Source organism: Osmerus eperlanus, chromosome 15, assembly GCF_963692335.1.
Source record: "Osmerus eperlanus chromosome 15, fOsmEpe2.1, whole genome shotgun sequence".
NCBI classification, from domain to species: Eukaryota; Metazoa; Chordata; class Actinopteri; order Osmeriformes; family Osmeridae; genus Osmerus; species Osmerus eperlanus.
In genome coordinates, this window is record NC_085032.1 from 10,643,768 (window position 1) to 10,665,130 (window position 21,363).

The 21,363-nt window shown below is 45.6% G+C and overlaps 3 protein-coding genes across 5 annotated transcripts; 2 read left to right on the top strand and 1 right to left on the bottom strand.

The window, feature by feature from the left end:
- The first annotated feature begins 520 nt into the window (after positions 1-520).
- slc51a (solute carrier family 51 member A) lies at positions 521-5,400 on the top strand. Its single transcript, XM_062480107.1, has 8 exons — positions 521-1,042; positions 2,941-3,092; positions 3,180-3,253; positions 3,475-3,633; positions 4,076-4,187; positions 4,276-4,422; positions 4,515-4,620; positions 4,881-5,400. Exons 1-8 carry the CDS (start codon positions 970-972, stop codon positions 5,036-5,038), a joined length of 981 nt encoding a protein of 326 aa, XP_062336091.1. The 5' UTR covers positions 521-969; the 3' UTR covers positions 5,039-5,400.
- A 523-nt stretch (positions 5,401-5,923) lies between these two features.
- Positions 5,924-13,372, top strand: pdk3a (pyruvate dehydrogenase kinase, isozyme 3a). The gene is made up of 11 exons (XM_062480103.1): positions 5,924-6,302; positions 7,305-7,446; positions 7,684-7,755; positions 8,362-8,546; positions 8,721-8,810; positions 9,131-9,208; positions 9,615-9,691; positions 9,791-9,892; positions 10,057-10,167; positions 10,278-10,391; positions 10,634-13,372. The coding sequence occupies exons 1-11, from the start codon at positions 6,200-6,202 to the stop codon at positions 10,781-10,783; spliced, it is 1,224 nt and encodes a 407-aa protein (XP_062336087.1). The 5' UTR covers positions 5,924-6,199; the 3' UTR covers positions 10,784-13,372.
- A 50-nt stretch (positions 13,373-13,422) lies between these two features.
- pcyt1ba (phosphate cytidylyltransferase 1B, choline a) lies at positions 13,423-20,802 on the bottom strand. 3 transcript variants are annotated; one of them, XM_062480105.1, is made up of 8 exons: positions 20,231-20,802; positions 16,790-16,889; positions 16,342-16,458; positions 16,090-16,241; positions 15,759-15,837; positions 15,429-15,571; positions 15,082-15,270; positions 13,423-14,690 (listed from the first exon to the last, which is right to left on the bottom strand). In XM_062480105.1, the coding sequence occupies exons 1-8, from the start codon at positions 20,303-20,305 to the stop codon at positions 14,481-14,483; spliced, it is 1,065 nt and encodes a 354-aa protein (XP_062336089.1). In that variant the 5' UTR covers positions 20,306-20,802; the 3' UTR covers positions 13,423-14,480. The 3 variants fall into 3 exon arrangements, with proteins under 3 accessions (XP_062336089.1, XP_062336088.1, XP_062336090.1); XM_062480104.1 differs by having other exon boundaries at positions 13,423-14,696; positions 20,231-20,777; XM_062480106.1 differs by lacking the exon at positions 20,231-20,802 and adding an exon at positions 19,211-19,365 and having other exon boundaries at positions 13,423-14,696.
- Between the last annotated feature and the right edge of the window lie 561 nt (positions 20,803-21,363).

Below are 21,363 nucleotides of genomic sequence, written 5' to 3' on the forward strand. Positions count from 1 at the left end.
GAGAGAAGTTTTCATTCTTTTACCAAGTGAAACAAAAGCCAATGTTATTTCATCCGAGGTCATGATTAGGAAGGGGGTGACCAGGTTGTGGGCAACTGTATTAGAACAACAATCCTGTGTTTTTATCAAGGTCAAATCATGAAATCAGATCCCAACTCAAGAGCACAAGAAAAAGCATGGAGGCAACTCTGAGAGGATTACTCAGATTATGAACAAATAAGTGTCCACTGACATTCACACGAGGTTGTTTTGTTATTTTTGTGAGTGTGTTCATCAAAGATAGGCCTCTGCATGTATTCTGATGTTAGAGTGGGGAACTCAGGCAAGCCTTGCAAAAGCCTCACATGATGACGCCTCTAGCTGCTGTTTCCATGGCAGTGCAGGACATGTGATGGGGAACGCGCTTATGTCAGCCTCACCCAGGATCCTGAGGAATGCCCCTCTGCTGCCCCCACCCCCCTCATCCTTTTATCCGATCTCTAGGCTACCCTTTTGTGTTTTTGTAAGTGTATGCCGCTATATAACGAAATACAAAACACAAAAGCATCCTTTCTTTTTATTTGGGCCATAACTTTTACTACTTGATATTCTATATCGCTGGCCGTTCATTATTTGATCGCTTATGCACTTTTTACTTGTAGACGCCCAAGAAGAAAAACACAGAGGGAGGGTTTGAGTTGATTCACGACACTCGAGCGACTGTCGTGATTTGCACAATTGGCCTCTCGAATTGTAGGTAACCTTACGTCGGATGGAAACCCTGCAGTGATTTGTCAAGGGTCTACCATCCGTTGCTTAACAGAAGGCGGGTTCTATTTCAACAACAATTTGGAAACCGGTAACCGTCCCTCGTTCGCCCACGGTAGTGAAGTTCATCGGGAAAGGTAGAAGTTTCAGAGAGGCTGATGTCAGTGACAGAAACTCGATCACCGACCATCGTTGACTCTTCGCTCTATCGAAACCAGCAGGATGGACCCGTCTAACCGAACCATCGACCCCAGCTGCAGGGACAGACCTCCACTCGCCATCGACATTATTGTCCGTAAGTAACTGTCTTTCTATATATTTTTAATACCTTTTTTGCGCTTTGAAACACTCAATTCAATCATGATATTTTTCCGTCCAGTTATCTCGCACCTGTCGCAGCATATATAATATCTAGTCATGTCCATCTATCCTGTACGCTATTTCACACACAACTAACATTTTTTACAATGTGTTAGGAAATTACTGTAAATCCATTATCAGACATTTGATAATCATCCTGACGTGTTTACAAGTGTAATTCATATTCTAGCTGTCAGTGAACATTTAAACTTCTATGATTAATTCTGCTTTCAGCCATTGGGTGTGTAGACCCACTCGGATTAACATGCAATAATTGGGATTTTAAGGGATGGATTTATGGAAGGGCTCAGGGTTAATAAATCACTTTGCCAAAGTATTTAAGGTATTTAGAGACACACTACTATTTGTATATTTTATAGGCTACAACAGAGATGGAGTGCTTATGAAATCTTCTTGGAATGAATGAGTGTGTTGTTTAAAGATTGGCAGATGTCGAATGAGCTGAGAAAATGACATTTTGAAAAGTTTTATTGTGTGACATTTGGGCAAAGTTTGTTTCCCAATGAATTTCAGGGGAGCAGATCAAAAGCAGATGTAATACCATACATTGGAGAGATCATGTCAGTCAACTCAGTTAAACCACATGATATTCTCAATCACCTGAAACGCATGCATGCATATGCACGCACATACGTTCAAATGAGAGAACTAGGACTTAAAGTAGTAAATCATTCTCATGCCATCTAAGGGAAATGAGAGTGAGATGAAGTGCATCTTTATGAAATTAGGATTGAAAAGGGTGTTGAATTGACTTGGAAGGCCGCAACCAATGCAGTATTGTTTGTATTGCAGGATGTTCTCAGAAGTCAAAGGCTGTAGAATGGTATGAGGATGTTTTGTCTCCCTGGGCGAGGTTTTTCCAGGACCCAATCAATGTGAGTGGTATAATCAGGATGATCTGAGAGGGGACTGAACAACTGAAGGTGGACATACGAGAAGTGGAATGGAGATAGTCTTGTGTTTTGTGTGAGTCAATATGTTGGGGAGTACAACGCAGAATCTATGTAATTTAGATGACACACATTTTACTGTAAGCATAGTAACTGACAGACTAGCAGAAGGGTGTGACATGGGTCTGAAACAGGCAGAGAGAAAGCACCATTTCTAGGAGTGTACATTTCTAAAGATGATCAGCCTGAGGATATTGTGTCAACTATTGTGTGGGTTTCTAAATCAAGAAACCCACAAATCCTTACACATGATTACACATCATGAACTTCCTGTCCTTCAACCACACACTTTTTGGGAACGAAGACAGCTGTTGGTCGATAATTATATCCATATGTTTGCGTTCGCCCGACTTTATTTCAACCAAACTGACACATTTCCCAGAAGCAGGAACAGGCTCACTATGTCTCTGTACACTCATCAGATACATTTTGTTTTTTACGGTGTTTGCGTGTTTGCATGCAAGAATGTCTTGCAGTGCTCGTTTTGGGCCATTACGGGTTTCTTGTTTGTTATTTTCATTGACCTGGATCTCTCACAGCCGCAGGTTTCCCGGAACACAGAACCCATTACCAGTTAATTCCATCTGTTCCTTATTGTCCAAAACAGTCATACCACACTGATTAGAAAACCTATAGTACCATGGCTCAATATAGATATACCTTGTTCTCATACCAAGCCTACCATGCCTTCACCAGACTTCCAGACACCAGATTCCTGTCGTCTTTTCTTACGTGCAGAAGAACAAAAACCTCAAAAACCCTCATCCCTTCTATGGATCGTCTCCTCACTGTGTCAGGTGGCTTTTTGAAAATAGCATTTTGGGTTCCAGCTCAGCTATGTGTGTGTGTGTTCCTCCCACAGAGCTGGACATCTTTGGGATCATACTGTACTCAGTTTTGACCTTCATGGCAACAGCATCCATGCTGGTCTACATAGAGGAATGCGTTTACATCTACAAAAAGGTGCCTTCCAACAAGAAGAGTATTATCATCTGGGTCAATGGGGCAGCACCGGTAAGAAAATGGGACCAAACAGCTGGTAAAGAACAGAATAGAACAGAAATAAAACCTCCATAGTAATGTGTGTGTGTGTGTTTTCAGGTGATTGGGACCATGTCATGTCTGGGGATGTGGATTCCAAGAGCCACTATGTTTACTGACATGACCTCTGCAACGTAAGTCACACTTACTGCAGAGCTCTGCACATCCTCTCCTCTCCTTCGTGTTGTTTCAGTCTGGAAGCCCTGTGGAGAGGGAGGTGAAAGGGCAGGAAAACCTACACTGTGTATCAGAACAGTGTCAAAATACAGTCAGTGTGTTTTTTCACTCAAGTATTCCTGTATAGCATTGTTTCTCTCTTACAACCCCTTTCGACTAACTCTCCCATTCTACTTAGCTACTTTGCAATCGTGGTGTTCAAGTTCCTGATCCTGATGATCGAGGAGGTGGGGGGCGACAAGGCTTTTCTTCTGCGTTCCAAGACCAAGACCCTGAGAATCAGCACCGGCCCCTGCTGCTGCTGCTGCCCCTGTCTGCCTCACGTCGCCATAACCCGGTAACTCACGGCAACTTCTGGGTGGGGAGGGTCAAGGGGTGGGCCAGGTGGGTTAGGGTAGCTCAACACATGGTCTGGATCTGACAAAACTATACTCCTTTTAAATTCAGGGCATGTTAGTAAAAGATTCGATTTTCTTGTACAGCTGAAAATCTTGGGTTAGTATCGATCCAGCGAGCCCTTTTGTTTGTTGAAGTGAAGCTTGACTATGTGAGGCCTCAGAGCAGGTTGATCATCCGTAAGGCCACTCACCCTCTCCCTGTGTATGACCCTCCACACGCTCCCCCTGCTGGTCATGGCCTTGTACTACAGGTCTGCTCAGGACTACTCTGAAAAGCATGCATCCTCAAGTTCAAAGAGAAAAGCTGGTGTACTTACTTAGCTATTACCTTGTGTAAGTTTTACTCAGGAGTCAAATGAATGTTTAATTTGATCCTTACAGGCGGACTCTGTTCTTGCTGAAGCTGGGCTCCTTCCAGTTTGCTGTGCTGAAGGTGGTCTTCACCATCCTGTCAATAATTCTCTGGACAAATGGCAACTTTGAGCTGACTGATGTGAGTTGGGATCATGGGAACACATACCCAATGGCAGATTAGGGTTTGGAGACTCAGTCAGTCATCTGTGCGTGTGTGTGTGTCCCAGTTGGCCATAACAGGTTCTGCTATCTGGATCAACCCGTTTGTGGGTGTCCTCACCATCATCGCCCTGTGGCCCGTGGCCATCATGTTCATGCACCTCAGGACCACACTGCGAAGCCTCAAGATCATCCCCAAATATGCCATGTACCAGGTCAGTCCCAACAGACACCCCATAAACCCTCAGCTTATGGTTACAGTACCTTGTACACATACATTGATGTGTGTGTGTGTGTGTGTGTGTAGTTGGTTTTGGTCCTGAGCCAGCTGCAGTCAGCCATCATCAACATCCTGGCCATGAATGGGACCATAGCCTGTGCCCCTCCATATTCCTCCCAGGCCCGTGGTTACTGTAAGTTACTCACCCACCCCCTGGATCCTCCATCCTGCACACAGCAATATTGAGCTGTATAAAATATGCTATAGATTCCCTGGTATCAATGGGCCAACTGGGCTGTCTTGGCCCTTCTCTCTCTCTCTCCCTCTCTCTCTCTCTCCCTCTCTCTCTCCCTCTCTCTCCCTCTCTCTCTCTCTCTCTCTCTCTCTCTCTCTCTCTCTCTCTCTCTCTCTCTCTCTCTCTCTCTCTCTCTCTCTCTCTCTCTCTCTCTGTAGTGATGAGTCAGCAGTTGTTGATCCTGGAGATGTTCATCATCACCTTGGTAACTCGTTTACTGTACCGTCGCCAGTATGACCCCCTTCCTGACGACAGCCAAGATGATGAGAACACCAAGATGGTTCCTGCACTCGCCAACGCTCCTAGCACTGCTTGAGCTGTGTTGGTATTTGTGTGTTTGAACGCTTTATACAGTGTGTGTTTGTGTCTATGTGTGTTCTTGTGTTTTTTCAACACGAAATCCCCTCTATAATATCCAACCCATGGAGTATACCCCAAGTTAGGGAAAGCTGTTTTGTATGGAACGAATGCCATTTTAAAAATGACAACTGTCTGGTGAGCTGCTTCTACTGATATTGGATACTGATGAAAAACTGTTATGCAGCTGAATATAGAAAAGAAACAATACATGAGTCTATTATATGATTTCAGGAATGTATTTTTATCCCACTTTGTACCTTTGACAATATGCATGATCATGATGGACAATCAATTTATAATATACATTTTATCAGGATGGATGTGGTGTTGTGTTTTTTTCTGTCTGTTGTGTTGCATGCTCTCTCTCTTTCAACACATCTTGCAACTGTGAAATAATGGGTCATTGCACACAGACAGATCAGTAGCCAACAGGAGGAAAACTTTGCTCTCAACTTCAAATCACGTGTAGATTTTCATAGTGAGTGTGCATGTGAAAATGTTAAGGAATTTGCCCCAACATGCCTTTTATGGCAATCCTTTTCTATTCAACACTCCTGTTCCGCTGGTGTTTGTGTATGTGTTGCCCTAGTAGTTTAATCTATATATTTTCATCCACTTTTATCTATTTATTTCTGACATTAGATAATCATGTTTATTATAGTTAAAGTGAAACTGTTTCCGTTTCAAATGATACACGGTTGCAATACAAACAGTTTTTGTACAGGACAGGCCACATATCCAATCACTATTCAATATTTAGTCACATGTATGTTTAGCATATTCTGTAAACCAATCATAGTACAGTATCAACAGTCGCCGTCAAGTGCGGTTGACTCTGAATTTGAGAACGTTCTCTACGTGCAGTCTCGCGCAACAATTCTGAGACGGAAACCATTCAGGAGAACAATTGTTTTTATATTAGTTCGTCTTATCAGAAACGTATCTAATTGATTGCAAACTTATTAATACCGGCGCAAGACTTCCAATTTTTGGTGTTGACAATTTGGTTGTTATGTTACGCGGTCACTGTTATTGCAGGCTAGTATGTGGACACTCGGTGTTTATAATTTTGCTATAATTCTAATGCATATAGGAGAGACAAAATCATTATAGTACAATGAGGATTTTTACAACACTTTTGAAAATCAGCAACCCAAAAATAGAATATTATTCTAGGTTTTCTCCGTCACCACTCTCAATCAAGCAATTTTTGGAATTTGGTAAGTAGCCTTGGCTGATCTGTCATCTTCCTCTCAGTCAGTGCCCTCTTCTTCACTGACGTAAAGAGTAGATTGTTGGGACTGTCTATGCATGCTTTTAATATCACGATTCTTTCGTGCGGAATCATGGCAGTGACACAATAATATTACAGCGTCAGACAATGTGCATGTAGTCTGGGTTTGTTCACAGACAATATCAATCATTTTACATTCTACTTAGTAGGCATAGCCTACACTTGAATTGCCTCATGGTATGTTGATGTGGGAGATTTGATGCAACTTGACACTGGTCACGTCCTAGAGCACCATGTCAACAGCTTAATCCCGTCCCCGTCTAAAGCTAAGTAAGGACATACAGTGGTCTGCCAATAACAGTAGGCGCCCCAATTATTAATAATAAAATATTCAGTCATGACTTGTACAGGATGATCTTAGCCAGCTGTAACTTATTAACTTTTAACAGCGCCAGACATGCAGACAAAATGTAGGCTACTCACTGGCTAGTGTGCCTGTACACTTCTTGGTTCAACCAGTCTCCTGTTAAACAGTTAGATGCCTATTTGGTTTTAGGCTTTCACAATGGGTAACCATTCTCATTTTGCTTGAGACTTCTGACACAGCAAGGTGTTTGTACCTGTGTGTGTGTGTGTTTGTTTGGACTGGGCTGTCTAGACTTTAGAGTAAGTAGGCAGCCTTCAATGTTGTTGTTGTGGACAAAAAATTGATGTGCATGGGCAAAGATAAGGATGAGAAGACTAAACTCTCATATCATTCTCTCTCTCTCTCTCTCTCGCTCTCTCTCTCTCTCGCTCTCGCTCTCGCTCTCGCTCTCGCTCTCTCGCTCTCTCGCTCTCTCTCTCTCGCTCTCTCTTGCTCTCGCTCTCGCTCACACACTCACTGACACATTTTGCCTCCCAATCATGGATCAGGATAAGTCAGCAGAATGATCTGGTAGAGATGATATCTCTGCAGACAGTAAGAGTCGCCATCTCTCTATCCCAGGAAGGGACAATGCCTGTGAGAAGACATCCTACATGTTCCTGCGTAAGGAGCTGCCGGTGCGACTGGCCAACACCATGAGGGAAGTCAACCTCCTGCCTGACAACCTGCTCAGCCAGCCCTCAGTCAAACTGGTGCAGAAATGGTGAGGCACGCACTGTACACACGCCATACACACACAGCCCCTATGCAGTACACGCACCATACACACAGTACCCAACTAAACTCACACGTCAGACACATGGAACTGGATACATATGTATGTTTACACAGAGATTCCTTTAGAGATGAGACCACTCACCCATGGCATTACTGACAATGTTACTAACTGTGTAAATGTCCGTGCGTGTATGTGCACACGCGTGTGTCGGGGTTTCCTCAGGTACATGCAGAGCTTTGTGGAGCTGTTGGGGTATGAGAACAGAAAACCAGAGGACCCTCATGCCCTGAATGAGTAAGTAAAAATGGCTCAACTTTAAACTATTCATTCCCAATCAGTGACCTTTATTCCGCTTGATAGTGTCTCCAAGGGTGCTGTAATGCTGTGTGTAGGTATACCTCTGTAGCCTTGAGTTAATCCCGTGCGGTAAATACAGCAGTCTTGCTGACTGGATAGGTAGAGGGGAGAGTAAACCATAACAAAGTGATGAAAAGCTCTAACTGAGGAAGTTAGATACTAGGTCAGATATGAACCCCAGCTTATCACTGTGGATTTTACTGAGAGTGTGATTCCACAGACAGATGTGAAAACCACTTTGATAGACAGGCTCTCGAATGAAACAACTGACAGTGATTGGTCAGCATGAACTGGCAAAGAGGTGTTTGATTGACCCATGTGTAAGCAAGTTGAATTGGTTAAACTCACTCAGTTGAAATAGCCCATCCATGTTTTATCGAATGGCTAGCTTTTTGGTGGGTTAGCTGGCTAAAGCAGGGTTTATGAAAGGAGGTTGTTGCACGTGTGAGTCAGTGGACTCTAGTTTGACCTTTGGAGTTGGCAAAGTGAGGAAGCGCCGCCGACAGAAATGTGACACGTGATCCACTCTCGCTGCGTTCCCAGTTTCCTGGAGCTGCTGATTGAGATCCGTAACCGTCACAACGATGTGGTTCCCACCATGGCGCAGGGCGTGGTGGAGTACAAAGACAAGTTTGGATTTGACCCCTTCATCAGCAGCAGCATCCAGTACTTCCTGGATCGCTTCTACACCAACCGCATCTCCTTCCGCATGCTCATCAACCAGCACAGTGAGACACACACACACACACTGGGGATAGGGATGTCACAACACACACGTACACACTCTCTCACAGACACAAACATACTCCGTCCTACTTGTCAAATATCAATGTCTAGACTCACATATCACTTTAACCTTTTTTGCAAATGGTGATGTGTTTCCTGTTCCTGTCCTCCCTTAGCTCTTCTGTTTGGCAACGACACAAACCCTGCTCACCCCAAACACATCGGCAGTATTGACCCCACCTGCAATGTGGCTGAGGTCGTAAAAGGTGAACACCAATCCAGAGCTGTGTCTCAAACGATTTACAGGAAGTATCCAGGATGTGACATCATTTCATTCTCTCTCCAGAGATGTTTCAAGAAAGGGAGATATTCCAATTCTGTCAGAGCAGGTATATAATGTGTGCAGGCACTGACAGGAAGTTGAATAGCTACCATCATAGAAGCAATGTCACATTCTGGAATCTACCTTTAAGATATGACATTGTGTTTCTAAAATGCCATTACAACGCATGTATTACTCTAGATGTTACTTCCTTATGAAATAAATGTAACTTCCTTTGGGACATGACCTCACTTCCTCCTCCAGATGCCTATGAAACAGCAAAGATGTTGTGTGAGCAGTACTACCTCGATGCTCCTCAACTCAAGATAGAGGAGTTTCACAGTAAGAATTCTTACATGTTTTATAACTTCTCATTTTTCTGTCTCTGTTCCCTGTCTCTTACACATTCTTAAACTCACTTCATCCATCCATTCAGCCATTGGAGGAGAATGTGGTCTCCAGGCCGCACCGAGAAGTGAACTAGTTTCACTTTTGTTTTGTGGGGTTTTTTCTATTAAAAGCTTCTTTACTGAGAAGGTCAGATTAAGTCCTGCTGAGATTGCAATGGGCAGAATGTTTGTCATTAACTTCAAAGGGAAAGCGAAAGACTTGTCTGTGTGTATGTGTTACAGTACATTTGTTTGGTGTGTTTGGGTGTGCTCGCGTGTGTGCACGTGTGAATGTGTATGCATGCACGTGGGTGTACAGTGTGTGCTCCTGAATCTGAACTCCCTCTCCCTCCTCCTAGTGAAGCATCCAGGCCAGCCCATCCAGGCGGTCTATGTCCCTTCTCACCTGTTCCACATGCTGTTTGAGCTCTTTAAGGTGAGCACTGCTCCCTCCGTCTCTCCGAGGACATAAACTGGTAGTACTGGAGATGGAATTCAAATGTGTGTGTGTGTGCGTGTGTGTGTGGGCGGGCAGAATTCCATGCGGGCCACAGTTGAGCTTCATGAGAACAGCAAGGAAGGTTTACCTCCAGTGAAGGCCAAAGTCACTCTGGGCAAAGAGGACCTCTCCATAAAGGTAATCTGTGTCACACATGAACACACTTGCACACAGGCAGACTTTTTCAATTGTCATTATGCTTTCTAAAACGCTTTCTTCTCTCTCTTCTCCTCGATCTTTATTTCTCTCCCCTCCCTCTCTTTTTATCTCTGTGGGTCTCTCACTTTCTCTCTCTCTCTTAGATCAGTGATAGAGGAGGGGGCGTTCCTCTCAGGAAGATTGACCGCCTGTTTAACTACATGTACTCTACAGCCCCCACGCCCAGCTTTGAGCCCTCCAGCGCTGTTCCAATGGTATGCACACACACTGACACACTGTATACAATGAACTTTGTCTAACTCTTTTTGCTTGACATCTCCCTATTGAACTACACGATACCCTGGACTCTCTCTCCTCTTCCCAGGCTGGTTTTGGCTACGGTCTGCCCATCTCCAGGCTCTATGCTCGCTACTTCCAGGGCGACCTGAAGCTGTACTCCATGGAGGGGGTGGGGACGGATGCTGTTATTTACTTGAAGGTAGGAGGAGCCATTATGACATGTCCAATCCAGGTAGCCTATTGCAGAGCTGAAGGGCCCCGGGTGTGCAGTCTTTGGTTCAAATAAACCCCCCTAAAACGAATGAGTCCCTTTGAGAATGAGGCTTTTGATGAATCAGTGTTGGAAATGTTGCGTTGTCTAGTTCCTCTTTCAGTTCCCCTTGCCAATGTGGGGTCAAATCTGGGTTTTCATTTCATTGTCACCCCCACCGCTCCCCTCAGGCACTGTCCAGCGAGTCCTTCGAGCGCCTGCCCGTTTTCAACAAGTCGGCGTGGCGACACTACCAGACCAGCCCCGAGGCCGACGACTGGAGCAACCCAAGCAGAGAGCCACGCGACACTAGCAAGTCCAACTACAAGGCCAAAAGATAACTCTTGCCTTCCACCTCCACCAGTATGGAACCCATCGCTCCCTCTCCCCTCCCTCCAGTAGGATCAGTATGGCCTCTACACAGGCCTTGTTCAGAGCTGTCTTAGGGAAACTATCAGTCTAGTTTTGGTCGTCAGCATCCATGTCAGCATCATGCGATGGCTATGCCTGCCAAGAGCTTTCACTGTTTTGTTTTTTCTTTTACTGTTTTGTCTGTTTTCTAAATGGATCCCCCCTAAGGACACCTCCGACTAACCCTGATTGGATGGCTTCTCTGGTCAGCTGAGTTCTTCTCAGATCTATTTTAATTATGGATAGTTTGTCTTCCTTTGGACGGTTTGAATTTAGTCTCAAGACATTATTGCTTGGTTTGCACCTCCCTTTCTCTCTCTCCCCTTCCTCCTAGCTTCACTGACCACTGCCATCTAGCGTCTGTTTTTCACAGATCCATGTTTCTGCTGGAGGTAACTGCCTTCTGCGGTTCCGTCTTGAATAATAGGACCCCTGTTTTTTCCCCTGCGACAGCCTGAGACAGAAGGAGACAGAGAAAGAGACAGAGGGCTTGTGTTTCACATGAAAAGGAGTGTTCACTTCCCTCCTTTGGTCATTTCTGTGATCGGGTAAAAAAAGGAAAACAAAAAAGGTCCACTGGGCCGCTGTCATGGTAACAGCACCTGCCTGTGTTGCTGAAGTAACTGAAGCTTTGGTAAAGGGAGAGAGAACATACTTAGTCATGTGTAAAAACCATGGGAACAAAGCAGATACACAGATTATGCATTCAGACTTTGTTTAATTTTTATTTATAATTCAGAAAGATGAGAAAAAGTAATATATTTATTTTGCTATGTTTAAATATGAAGCCTTCGATAGATTATACATATTAAAAGGGAGAAGGTTAGGATTGAATTGTAAATGTGATATGTGGTGATTTGAGAAGAAAGGTTGGACTCTGTAGTAGACCACATTATCCTCTTTTCCTGTCAGCAATACTACTGACCTTTTGCGGTACACTACCGCTACAACACCTACGCAACAGGCACAAACCCTGCGTAGCTCCACCCACTATAGTGATGTTCACTGAAGGACCAAAGGGTCGTTGTCAAGTGGCTGTACCATTTCAGCCTTGTCTTTCCTGTCACTTCTAGATCACCCCAGCATTAAAACGTGTATAATTACCCCTTCTCGCTGATGCTCTACAAACCTTTGTAGACAATGGATATACTGGGAATGCAGTAATCAAGTTAGTTGGGTAGGGCTAACAACATGACGTGTCTGTCAGCCATGCGTATCTCCATCAAAACCTTTAAGCAATATATACATACATATATATATATACCTTGCATACAGGACCGTTGACCTTCGCTAATACAGATAATGCTAACAGCACAGGAGAGGGCCTGTGTTTCACTAGCAGCAGTTATACCCATTTTCTCTGTCATCTGAGCATTTAATACGTTTGAGGTTCAGTTCAAGAGCTCTTGTTTTGCTGTTAAAGGGTTTGAGCGAATGTTAATTTAACAGGGTTTCTTTTGAATACTTTTTAGGTGAATCATTTAATCATTTCTTTTCTCAGCCTTTTAATGTTCTGGGTCTGTCTGATGTTCATGTTGGGGCGTCTTCCAGGACCCCTCTCTGCTGTGCTCACGTCAGATGCAGACCAGACTGTGCGCACACTCCTCTGAATTCTCCTTGGGATGAGAAGGGATTCTTTTTCTGTGTTTCTTGTTGTGATTGCCTAGTTGATTGACCACTTAGATATGGGTCGGACAGAAGTCCTTCACTTTCATCTAGACTCCCACGTATCCTTGTCTCCTACCTCCTACCATGTTTATTGGAGACTGAGACAAAGAATAAATAGGAAATATATCTCTCTTGATCGCCATCTAATCTGTGTCAGCACTGCCAAGCCTTCACAGCTTGCCAGCAATCAGTATACTTACTTCAGTAGGGCCCTGCACAGCTCCCCTACTGTGATAAAAATGTTATTTTAGCATTGATGTCTGTAGTTGGGTTGAACTGTGTTGTTGAAACTAGCAAGGGTCTGAGGGCTCTGTTTCAGGACCAGTTCAGTTTCTTTTATACGATTCCTACACTCCTCCCTTTGTTGACAGCAACCATATTCAGTCATTTGAGGTCAGTTATGACCTCAAAGAAGGATGCAAGGATGCACTCAAAGGATTGGAACTGTGCCCAAGTGTCTAGAGAAACGGAGGATTCCAATGGAGTTAGAGGCTTTTGTTAGTTTTTTTTAGTTTACCTCTACAGTATTGATTAGTTAGTGTATTGGATATACTGTATTATCTATGGAGTGAGCCCTCATGTACTCCTATTGTATCTGCTGTTAGGACATGTCTGACCACTTTGTATGCATGAGCTCCTCCTGGTACAGAGAGAAGGTCATGCAAAGGTATGCAACATCATGTTACCGCTAACCAGATAGTCATTCGAATACAATACATGTTGCACTCTCTTACAGTAATGATTAACAGGATCAGTCTGTTCAGCATGGCAGAAATCGTAGAATGTGTGCCGTCATATATCAAATCCTACAATAAAGAGAACTCCCAACAAACAAACCGTCTGTGTGAGAGTGCGAGTGCTCAAAAGGTTTCAAAGATACAGAACAATTACAAGGTTGTTCCTTCCTTAATTATACATGTTCTATTTATTTACATATCAAGCCATTTTGAATTACCCATTAGAAAATCAGACAAAAACACACAAAAAAAAACTACACATTTCTAGATTTTTTTACATACAGTGCAGGCTACATGTAGTGCATACACGACAGTGCTGCTTCTACGGTCTGTAGGACCAGGAGCTTAGAGGAAAGAGGTGGTTCATTCTGGCTCAATGTGGATCACTGGTGTGGATCAGCTGTGGCCGAGTGAGAGATCTACTATGTTAGTGCAGAACTGGTCAGACAATGCTGCAAGGGCTTGATTGTGTTTTTCTGACAAGTGGGGGACTGCAATAACATGTCTGCTACTCTAGGGGGCAGTGTTTTACATTTGCAAAAATGTATCATAGCCTGATCTTTTTGATAGAAAGTGACTATAAGTCAGTCCCTTTAAGGATTGTTCTGTAACTGCTTACATAAGACATCACTAGTCACACCAACTGTATAGTAGAGAAAAATAACAAATTGCATAAACACAAACTATCTTAAACCTAGCATTACACGTTTTGCACCATCGCTCCTCTAAAAGAGGTGACTTGGACAGTAAGAAGAGAAGAAAAAGCAAAAGATAAAAAGCTGAAAGGAAAGAGGACCACAAACGGTGAGGTGACGTTATTGACAGGCTTCATGACAGTCCCGTCAGCCCTGAACAATCACAAGCTGACCAGTCACTCACTTCCCATCATCCACCTCACACCTCTGTCTGCTCCGTTGTCACGGCAACGGAGTCTGTGATGGCTTCTTTGTGTTATTATTGTTTTGCCTGCAACACAAAACTACACTTCCCATGATGACCCTCTCTACCTTGTGTATACTTCCTGGAAGATACAGTTTGATCCAGTCAATGCTGCCGGTGTGTGTGTGAGAAAGGGAACGTGGTGTGGGTGTGGCATGTGTGTGTTTGAGTTTGTGTGTGTTAAAGTGTACTTTTTTTCTTGCAAGAGCACTTTTCAAGTAGTGTGTATGGCTGTGAGAGGTTGTGTGTGCGTGTGGGTGCGCGTGTTTCAAAGTCCGGGGCCCTACTTCTCATCCTCGTCCCCCTCGCTCATGCTACTGAAGGAGGCGGACGCTCCTTTGGGAGATGCGGGGGGAGAGGGTCGGGCGTGGTGCCAGCGGGAGGGGGGAGATGGGGAGCGCGACGGGGACAGCTCCCGGGGAGGGCTGTTGGTCGGGGACCCGCGGGGGGAGAGGGCGTAGGAGATCATCCGTCCACTGCGCTCCTGGAACACCTGTTTCTTTAGAGTCAAGAAGTTAAAGAGAGGGGAAGAGGTGGCAGAGCAAGAGGGGGTGGGGGGAGAGTGATAGGGGGGGGGAGGGGGCAGAGAAAAGGGGGGGGGAGGGCAGAGGGAGAGGGGGGGTGAAAGGGGGGAGGGCAGAGAGAGGGCGGGGGGTAGAGGGCAGAGGGAGAGGGGGAATAGGTGGCAGAGAACGAGGGGGGGGGAAGGCAGGGGGAGCAGAAAAGAAGAGGGGAGAGACAAAGAGAAAGAGACAGAGGCAATGAGAAAATACCAGAATCCAAGAAGAAGAGCTGGAGTAACCGGAAGCACGTGTATCATTCCATGCACGGTGTGCTTTTGGGCTGGGGTCCTACGATCGCTGGAGGCAACCATGACGACTTACCCAGGTTCCATCGGGGCCGAACAGTTCCAGGAAGTTACCGATGAACTCCCGGGACTTCTCCTCCCACTTCTGGATGAGGTCGTGGCTCTTCTCCTCCACGCGGTAAACAAAGTGTTTACTCTTCTCCTCCACCGTGCGCACCTTCTCCTTCATGCGGTCCACCTGGTTCTGAAGACGGTACTTCTTCTCCTGGCGGGGGGGGCGGAAACATTGGGAGAACGATGAAAGAACGTTGTGGGGACAGAACCCGGAACGTTTCAACGACGTTGCTTGGGGGGCACATTTCGGTGGAAAGCATTTGATTGTGGGAGGGATTTGTTTTGAGGGTTACTGGGAGCACGAGTTACGTTGATGTAGCTGACGTTGAGCTCTTTGGCGGTGTAGCCCCGCTGCAGGTTACGCCTGGCGTAGACGTCGTAGTCCCGGACGATACGAGTGATTAGGTCAGAGGTCGAGATGCCCTCTGTTCGCTGGGTGGGTACAAACATGCCTGTGGCACACACACACACACACACCACAAACACACAGAATACACAGACAAATGCACAGGTTTTAGTTCAAAGGAAAACACACCTGAGCTACTAGTGTGAGACATGGTTAATGACAGTATGCCACACCGAGGTCATGTAAACAAACATGCATAACATCCATGCACATAAACACACACACACACTCACCTGCCTCCTTGATGTGTTTGTAGACGTCCTCACTTCCTGCTGAGGAGTATGGGATATCGTCATGAGCTACAAAATCGATCTGAGAAGTAACCAGAGAACATGTATGACAGAACACACAGCACAGCACTAAATCCACACTTGCATGATAGGCAAGAAAACGCCAACGCAAAGGTCTACTGTGGTACAATGCTGTGAGAATGTACACAGACAAACATGCATGCAAAGTCAACTGTCTGTACTGTAATAGCTGGATGAAACGGCTTTACACATTTAGTGTGTGCATGTATGTACGCACACACTCTCAGGAACACACACACCGTCACAAACACACCTTGTGTTTCTCCAGGAAGTCTTGTGTGAGCGTCCAGGGCGCGTCTCTGACCACCTCGTCGACATAGCGACAGTGTCGGAGCGCCTCGTACCTCTCGTCCTCCGTCATCACAGTGAAGCCCTTGTACTTATGAGTCAGCTCGTCGCTGCACACTGTCACACACACGCACAATAAATACCATGTCACTGATGACTCCAAGTCTGTTCTGTGAGCATAGATACTATGCGTGCAGCCGAGTGTGTGTGTTCATACCTCCCACTATCAGGTAGGTGTTGGGGAAGAGGTTCTTGGCCTGCATGAGAGCCCGGGCATGGCCGGAGTGGAACAGGTCAAAGATGCCGTCAGCATACACCCTGACGGGTCGGTCCACTACACACACACACACACAGCAGGGTGAAACGACCGGGAACGGCATGGTTTAGCGCTGAGCACCTACACTATTGTGATGTTTTTATCATGATCATTACTATCATCATGTGCAGTCATTTTGCTGTGAATGAGTTCAGAAACAGTTCAGAAACAGACCCCCCCCCCCCCCCCCCCCCGAAATAAACGATCAAAACCAATCTCAAGTCCACATTGAAACATATCATCTTTGATTTGGAAATGTCGTCTTGGGGATGAATACAGTACCTATCTATGGAGCTGGTGATCGGTGGAGCAAGGAGAAGTGAGAGGAGGGGAGAGTCAGGAGGAGTACCTGGAGTGCCTCTGCGGGCCTGGGCGATGGTGAGTCTCTCATGAGGGGCGCGGCAGTCACAGCTGGTCTCCCTGGCAAATATGGCAGGCTCAGTCAGAGTCTGAGAGGGAAGGACAAGGTCTGTTAGCTGGAAAGCCTTACACCAGCATCTTACAGGACTTACGTTATATTTCAAGATTTTTCATTTGGCACGGTGAACAAAAAATAACAGTATCTTAGTAACCACAGTGCAACAATATTATAACAGACAGTATAATTGCAGACGTGCATAGTACAGTGCAGCGACACCATGAAACACTTTTGTGGGTGTGGTCTCTCGCCAGACAGTGGAACAACAGGATCTCAAATACAACTTCTAGAAAACTACTAATTTGTAGAAATATCACAAGAAGTCAAGTACTGCTAGGTGACCTCAGCTCATTCTGGTTCAAACATTCTCATGATCCTAAACACAATCTGGGATCAAACCAAAAGAAAACAACTGATAAAGAGAGGGATGGAGCAGAGAGAAGGTGAGTAACATGCCTGTATCCTGGGCCTGACCAGTAAGGGCTATTAATTGATTAGAGCAGATGTTCTTTCCTTATCAGAACTATCGATCCTGTGACAGACAAAGCTGCTTTCGCTGTCATTGATCTGTGCGGGTGTGCTATTGCACTTGCATACACGCAAACAGGAACAGCTGCACAGGGTGTTTTCTTTATCAAGATGTGCATCTCTGCATGTGTGTGTGTGGTCCATGGTATTGATCTGGATCCATCAAGCCTCTCAGGACAACACAGAGGGAGGGGGAGGAGAGAGAGAGTGCAGAGGAAGAGGAGGCCAGCAGAATCTGACTTCCTGTCCTATTCCCACCAGTGACTTACCCCCTCACACACACACACACACACACCTTGTATCAGTGCAGTGTTCTGTAACATACCCTGCTCCGTGACTCAAAGCTTCACAAGCCTGAGACAGACAGCCCGAAAAGAATCGGACTGGTATGACCTACTTGAACATGCAATGTCAGCACTTGAGCTGAATGGTTGCGTGGGAGGAGCAGGAGGTGGAGGAGGAAGAGGAGGAGGAGGACAAGACAAGTGGGAAGTTCTCGACTCCGGTCCACACCCAAACACGCTACTAGAAAGGACTCTGTTACAGAGACGCACTGAAGCACCATCTGTCAAGCAACAGGGACGTACTACAGAGACTCATTCACAGAAAAACAGATAGCGAAAGAGAGAAGGTTAGAATGGGATGAGTAAGAGGAGAGATAGAAGAAATGGAAGTGCAGTAAGAGAGGGAGGAGAATGCATGTTATGCAGTGAAGGAGAAAAAAAACTAACACATGACAGATCCACTAAAAGAACCCTTTGTAACCTAACTTGATGTGGTTGCTTTTCTGGAAAACAGGAGTGACATTCAGACGTATAGTGCAGGGATAGGACAGAGATGACAGGGACAAAATGACAACAAACCGTCCGAGGGGTCTGCTGTACTGTCCCCTCCCCCGGAGCTAATATCTCCATGACAACAGATGGGGCGGAACTGTACAGTAAGGACATGGTGAGGTAACATTTCCCATGGTTCCCTGGGCAAGGTGATACTGGGGAGGAGCTGAGAGCCAACAAAGGGCAGACGGCAGCTTTAGGCTGAGCCAGGACGGCCTGACGGCCAATCAGGATGACCGCAGCGGGCTTGCTCAGTAAAGCCCTTACATTTTGGCCCAGGCAGTAAACATCTGGCATAAGCAGGATTATCAACAGAAAAAAAGAGAAATACTCCAAGTATCAGCTGGAAAAAAGACAGCAAAGAAGCGGAGGAGGAGGAGTAGGAAGAGAGGGGGACGATAAATGAAAAGAAGAGAGACGAGAGAGAGGAAAATCAAAGATGGATGGAGATACAGGCATAAGGATGAAAGACAGGGAATACATGTAACAGTCACAGACATAGAGATGGGGGGAAAGAGAGGCACAGATAGATGGGGAGGAAAGGAGAAAGAGAGACACAGAATGGCTGACTGTAAAGAAGAGGGAGAGAGCAGCATTGAGGCCGGCATCGCCTTTTCTCAACCCTCCCTCAAATGTGTCTTTTGAGGGAGATCTGTAACAGGATGACATTCCCACAGGGAGACGAGGCACCCCCCCGCCCCCATCCTTTGTACAAAAAATACATAAATACACCCGAGCCCAAGGCAGTATTTTCCCAGCACCTCAACCACCCCCTCTCTCCGCTAACAAACACTGTCCACTCAGCGCTCCAAGATCACACAGACAGGTTTATAAGAGCAAAGCAGATCTCTTTGTCCCACCATACACACTCCCACGCATACACCCCTGAGAAGAAACCCTGCTGTTGTTCCCCCAAAACAAACACACACATGATCACACACACACACACATGAACACACACACACACATGAACACACACACAACCTACCGTTCGCGGCTGGGGACAGGTATGCTCAAGCTCCTCCATTTTTCCCAGAGGCTCATGGGATACAGTGTTGGTCCCCCTGTCTGTGACTCAGCATCAGTGAGACGATGCCTCTCTCTCTCTCTTCCTCTCTCTCTCTAACGCTCTATAGCTCACTCTGTCTCTTTCTCCTCCCCCTTCAACTCCCCCTGTGCACCCGCCTCCACTCCCCTTAGCCTATCCCCCTTCACTCCCCCCTCCCTTCCTCCCCCTCCCTTTGGCAGTGATCCCTCATTGAAAGACCAGCAGTCAAGCCCCTCGGAACTCTCGCCATGGCGACGACAAAGAGGAGAGAGCTCCAGAAAGGGAGGGTGATAGTGGCCAATCAGAGCACAGCTTGTAGTGTTTTATTTACATAAGGGGCCAGGATTGGTTGAGCAGCCTATAGCACCATCAGTGATAAAGGAAAGTGAGCATCGCTAGATAGATGGGGAAAATGACTGAACATGCTTACTTTCCTGAAGGGTAGAAATGAAATGAATCCCTTCAATTTGTATTTGTGTCTGCTTTCCCCTCTCCTCGTATATCAGAAGTTTACAGAATTATGGCTGACACTTATCCAGGCTTTTATCTGTGGTCATGGAGTTTGAGGATGCAAGCTCACTCATCTGATAGCATAGATACTGATGTGTGTTCACTAATGAAATGATCACTTTGTTAAGACTGGGGCCTCGGGATATGAATATCATGTGAACAACATTGTACTCTCTTTCTGCCTCTCTCTCCATAGGCTACTCCTTCTCTCGAACTCAAAGCATTATGCCTGGCTCACACGGATGTATTTATGTGTATAGCTAGGCCTATGTGCCTTTTTTCCAAATGAACTAAGTTTTTAAGGGTAGAACTCAAAGTTATGAACAACAACCTACGTGTCACTACCATAAAACAACCACTACTATGAAACAACCACAACAAAACGAATATCCTCCTCATATTGTCCAATAACAGTTTTTCATTTATATAGCCTAGTGCTGCAAGACTTACCGTATGCGGCCCTTTTCTGCGTTCAGACGCACCTGCGCAATTGCCCTTTGCTCTGTTGCATCGCTGTCCTACCATGGTAAGTGACTTTAGGTGTGGCTGGTGCAGGAGATGAGCCGGGAAACCCGACTCTATTCCCCCGATCCCCGGTCCGTCCGTCCCACTGTCTCAGTTCTGCCCAATGTGCTAAGTGCAGCAGAGCAAGACAAGCGCGTCTGTTTAAAGCAACCGAGGGGCGAAAATGAACCGAGTGGGCACCGAGTTCACATTAAGTCAGTTTGTGGTTTGCATCCAAGTATGCTAAATGAACAACTGTGTGACCATAGGTCACAGACGATGGGGACACGGACTCATCGGATGATAAATCTGGCGCAACACGCTGACTGGAGGCAAAACGCGTTGACCTTTGCTGTTGCTAATAAAATGTAACTTTGAAGACTAGGCTATATTAATAGAAAAGAAATCCACACTTTTTAGCGGTCGCAGCATTTGGGAACCTAAAACGCCGTTATCCTAGTTCAGACTGTTGAACAAAGTGACAGATGGGCTGTCTCATCCATGCCTATCTGCTGGGCCATGGCTATCGACTTTGAGATGTTAAGGGGAATAACATTTATAAGAGTAGGCTAGAGAAAAGTTTTATAAACATGGTCACTGAAGACAAACGACAAAATGATTTGACATTTGATTTGTCCTGATTTTCCAATGTTTTCGCAGGGTTAGCAATGATTACATACCCCCCACTGCCGCCCCCCCCCCTCCCCCTCCCGAGACAGTACGCCTGGGCGAGCTTTCGTCCTCCAATCTGGGACAGAAATCTTTTGTGCTCTCCTCTTAGTCCCCGCCAGGTCACTATGGAAACGATTCTTTGGGGATAAACAGTTTGTGCACTGTCAAAGCATCCCTGAACGCAAACAGATACCCTTTCAAAAACCTGTCCTACTTTTAGGAATTGTAGATGGATGGAGTCTGGGGCAAGAGACTATAATGGCTTGCGATATAATCATATGGCAAATATATGTAAACTATTAAAAACTGCAGTATGTGGCCCACAGTGAATTGTAGAATTAAAAAACTTTCTAGGACTACATTTTCATGTGAAACAACATCGCCATCGTGTGGACATTGATCACATG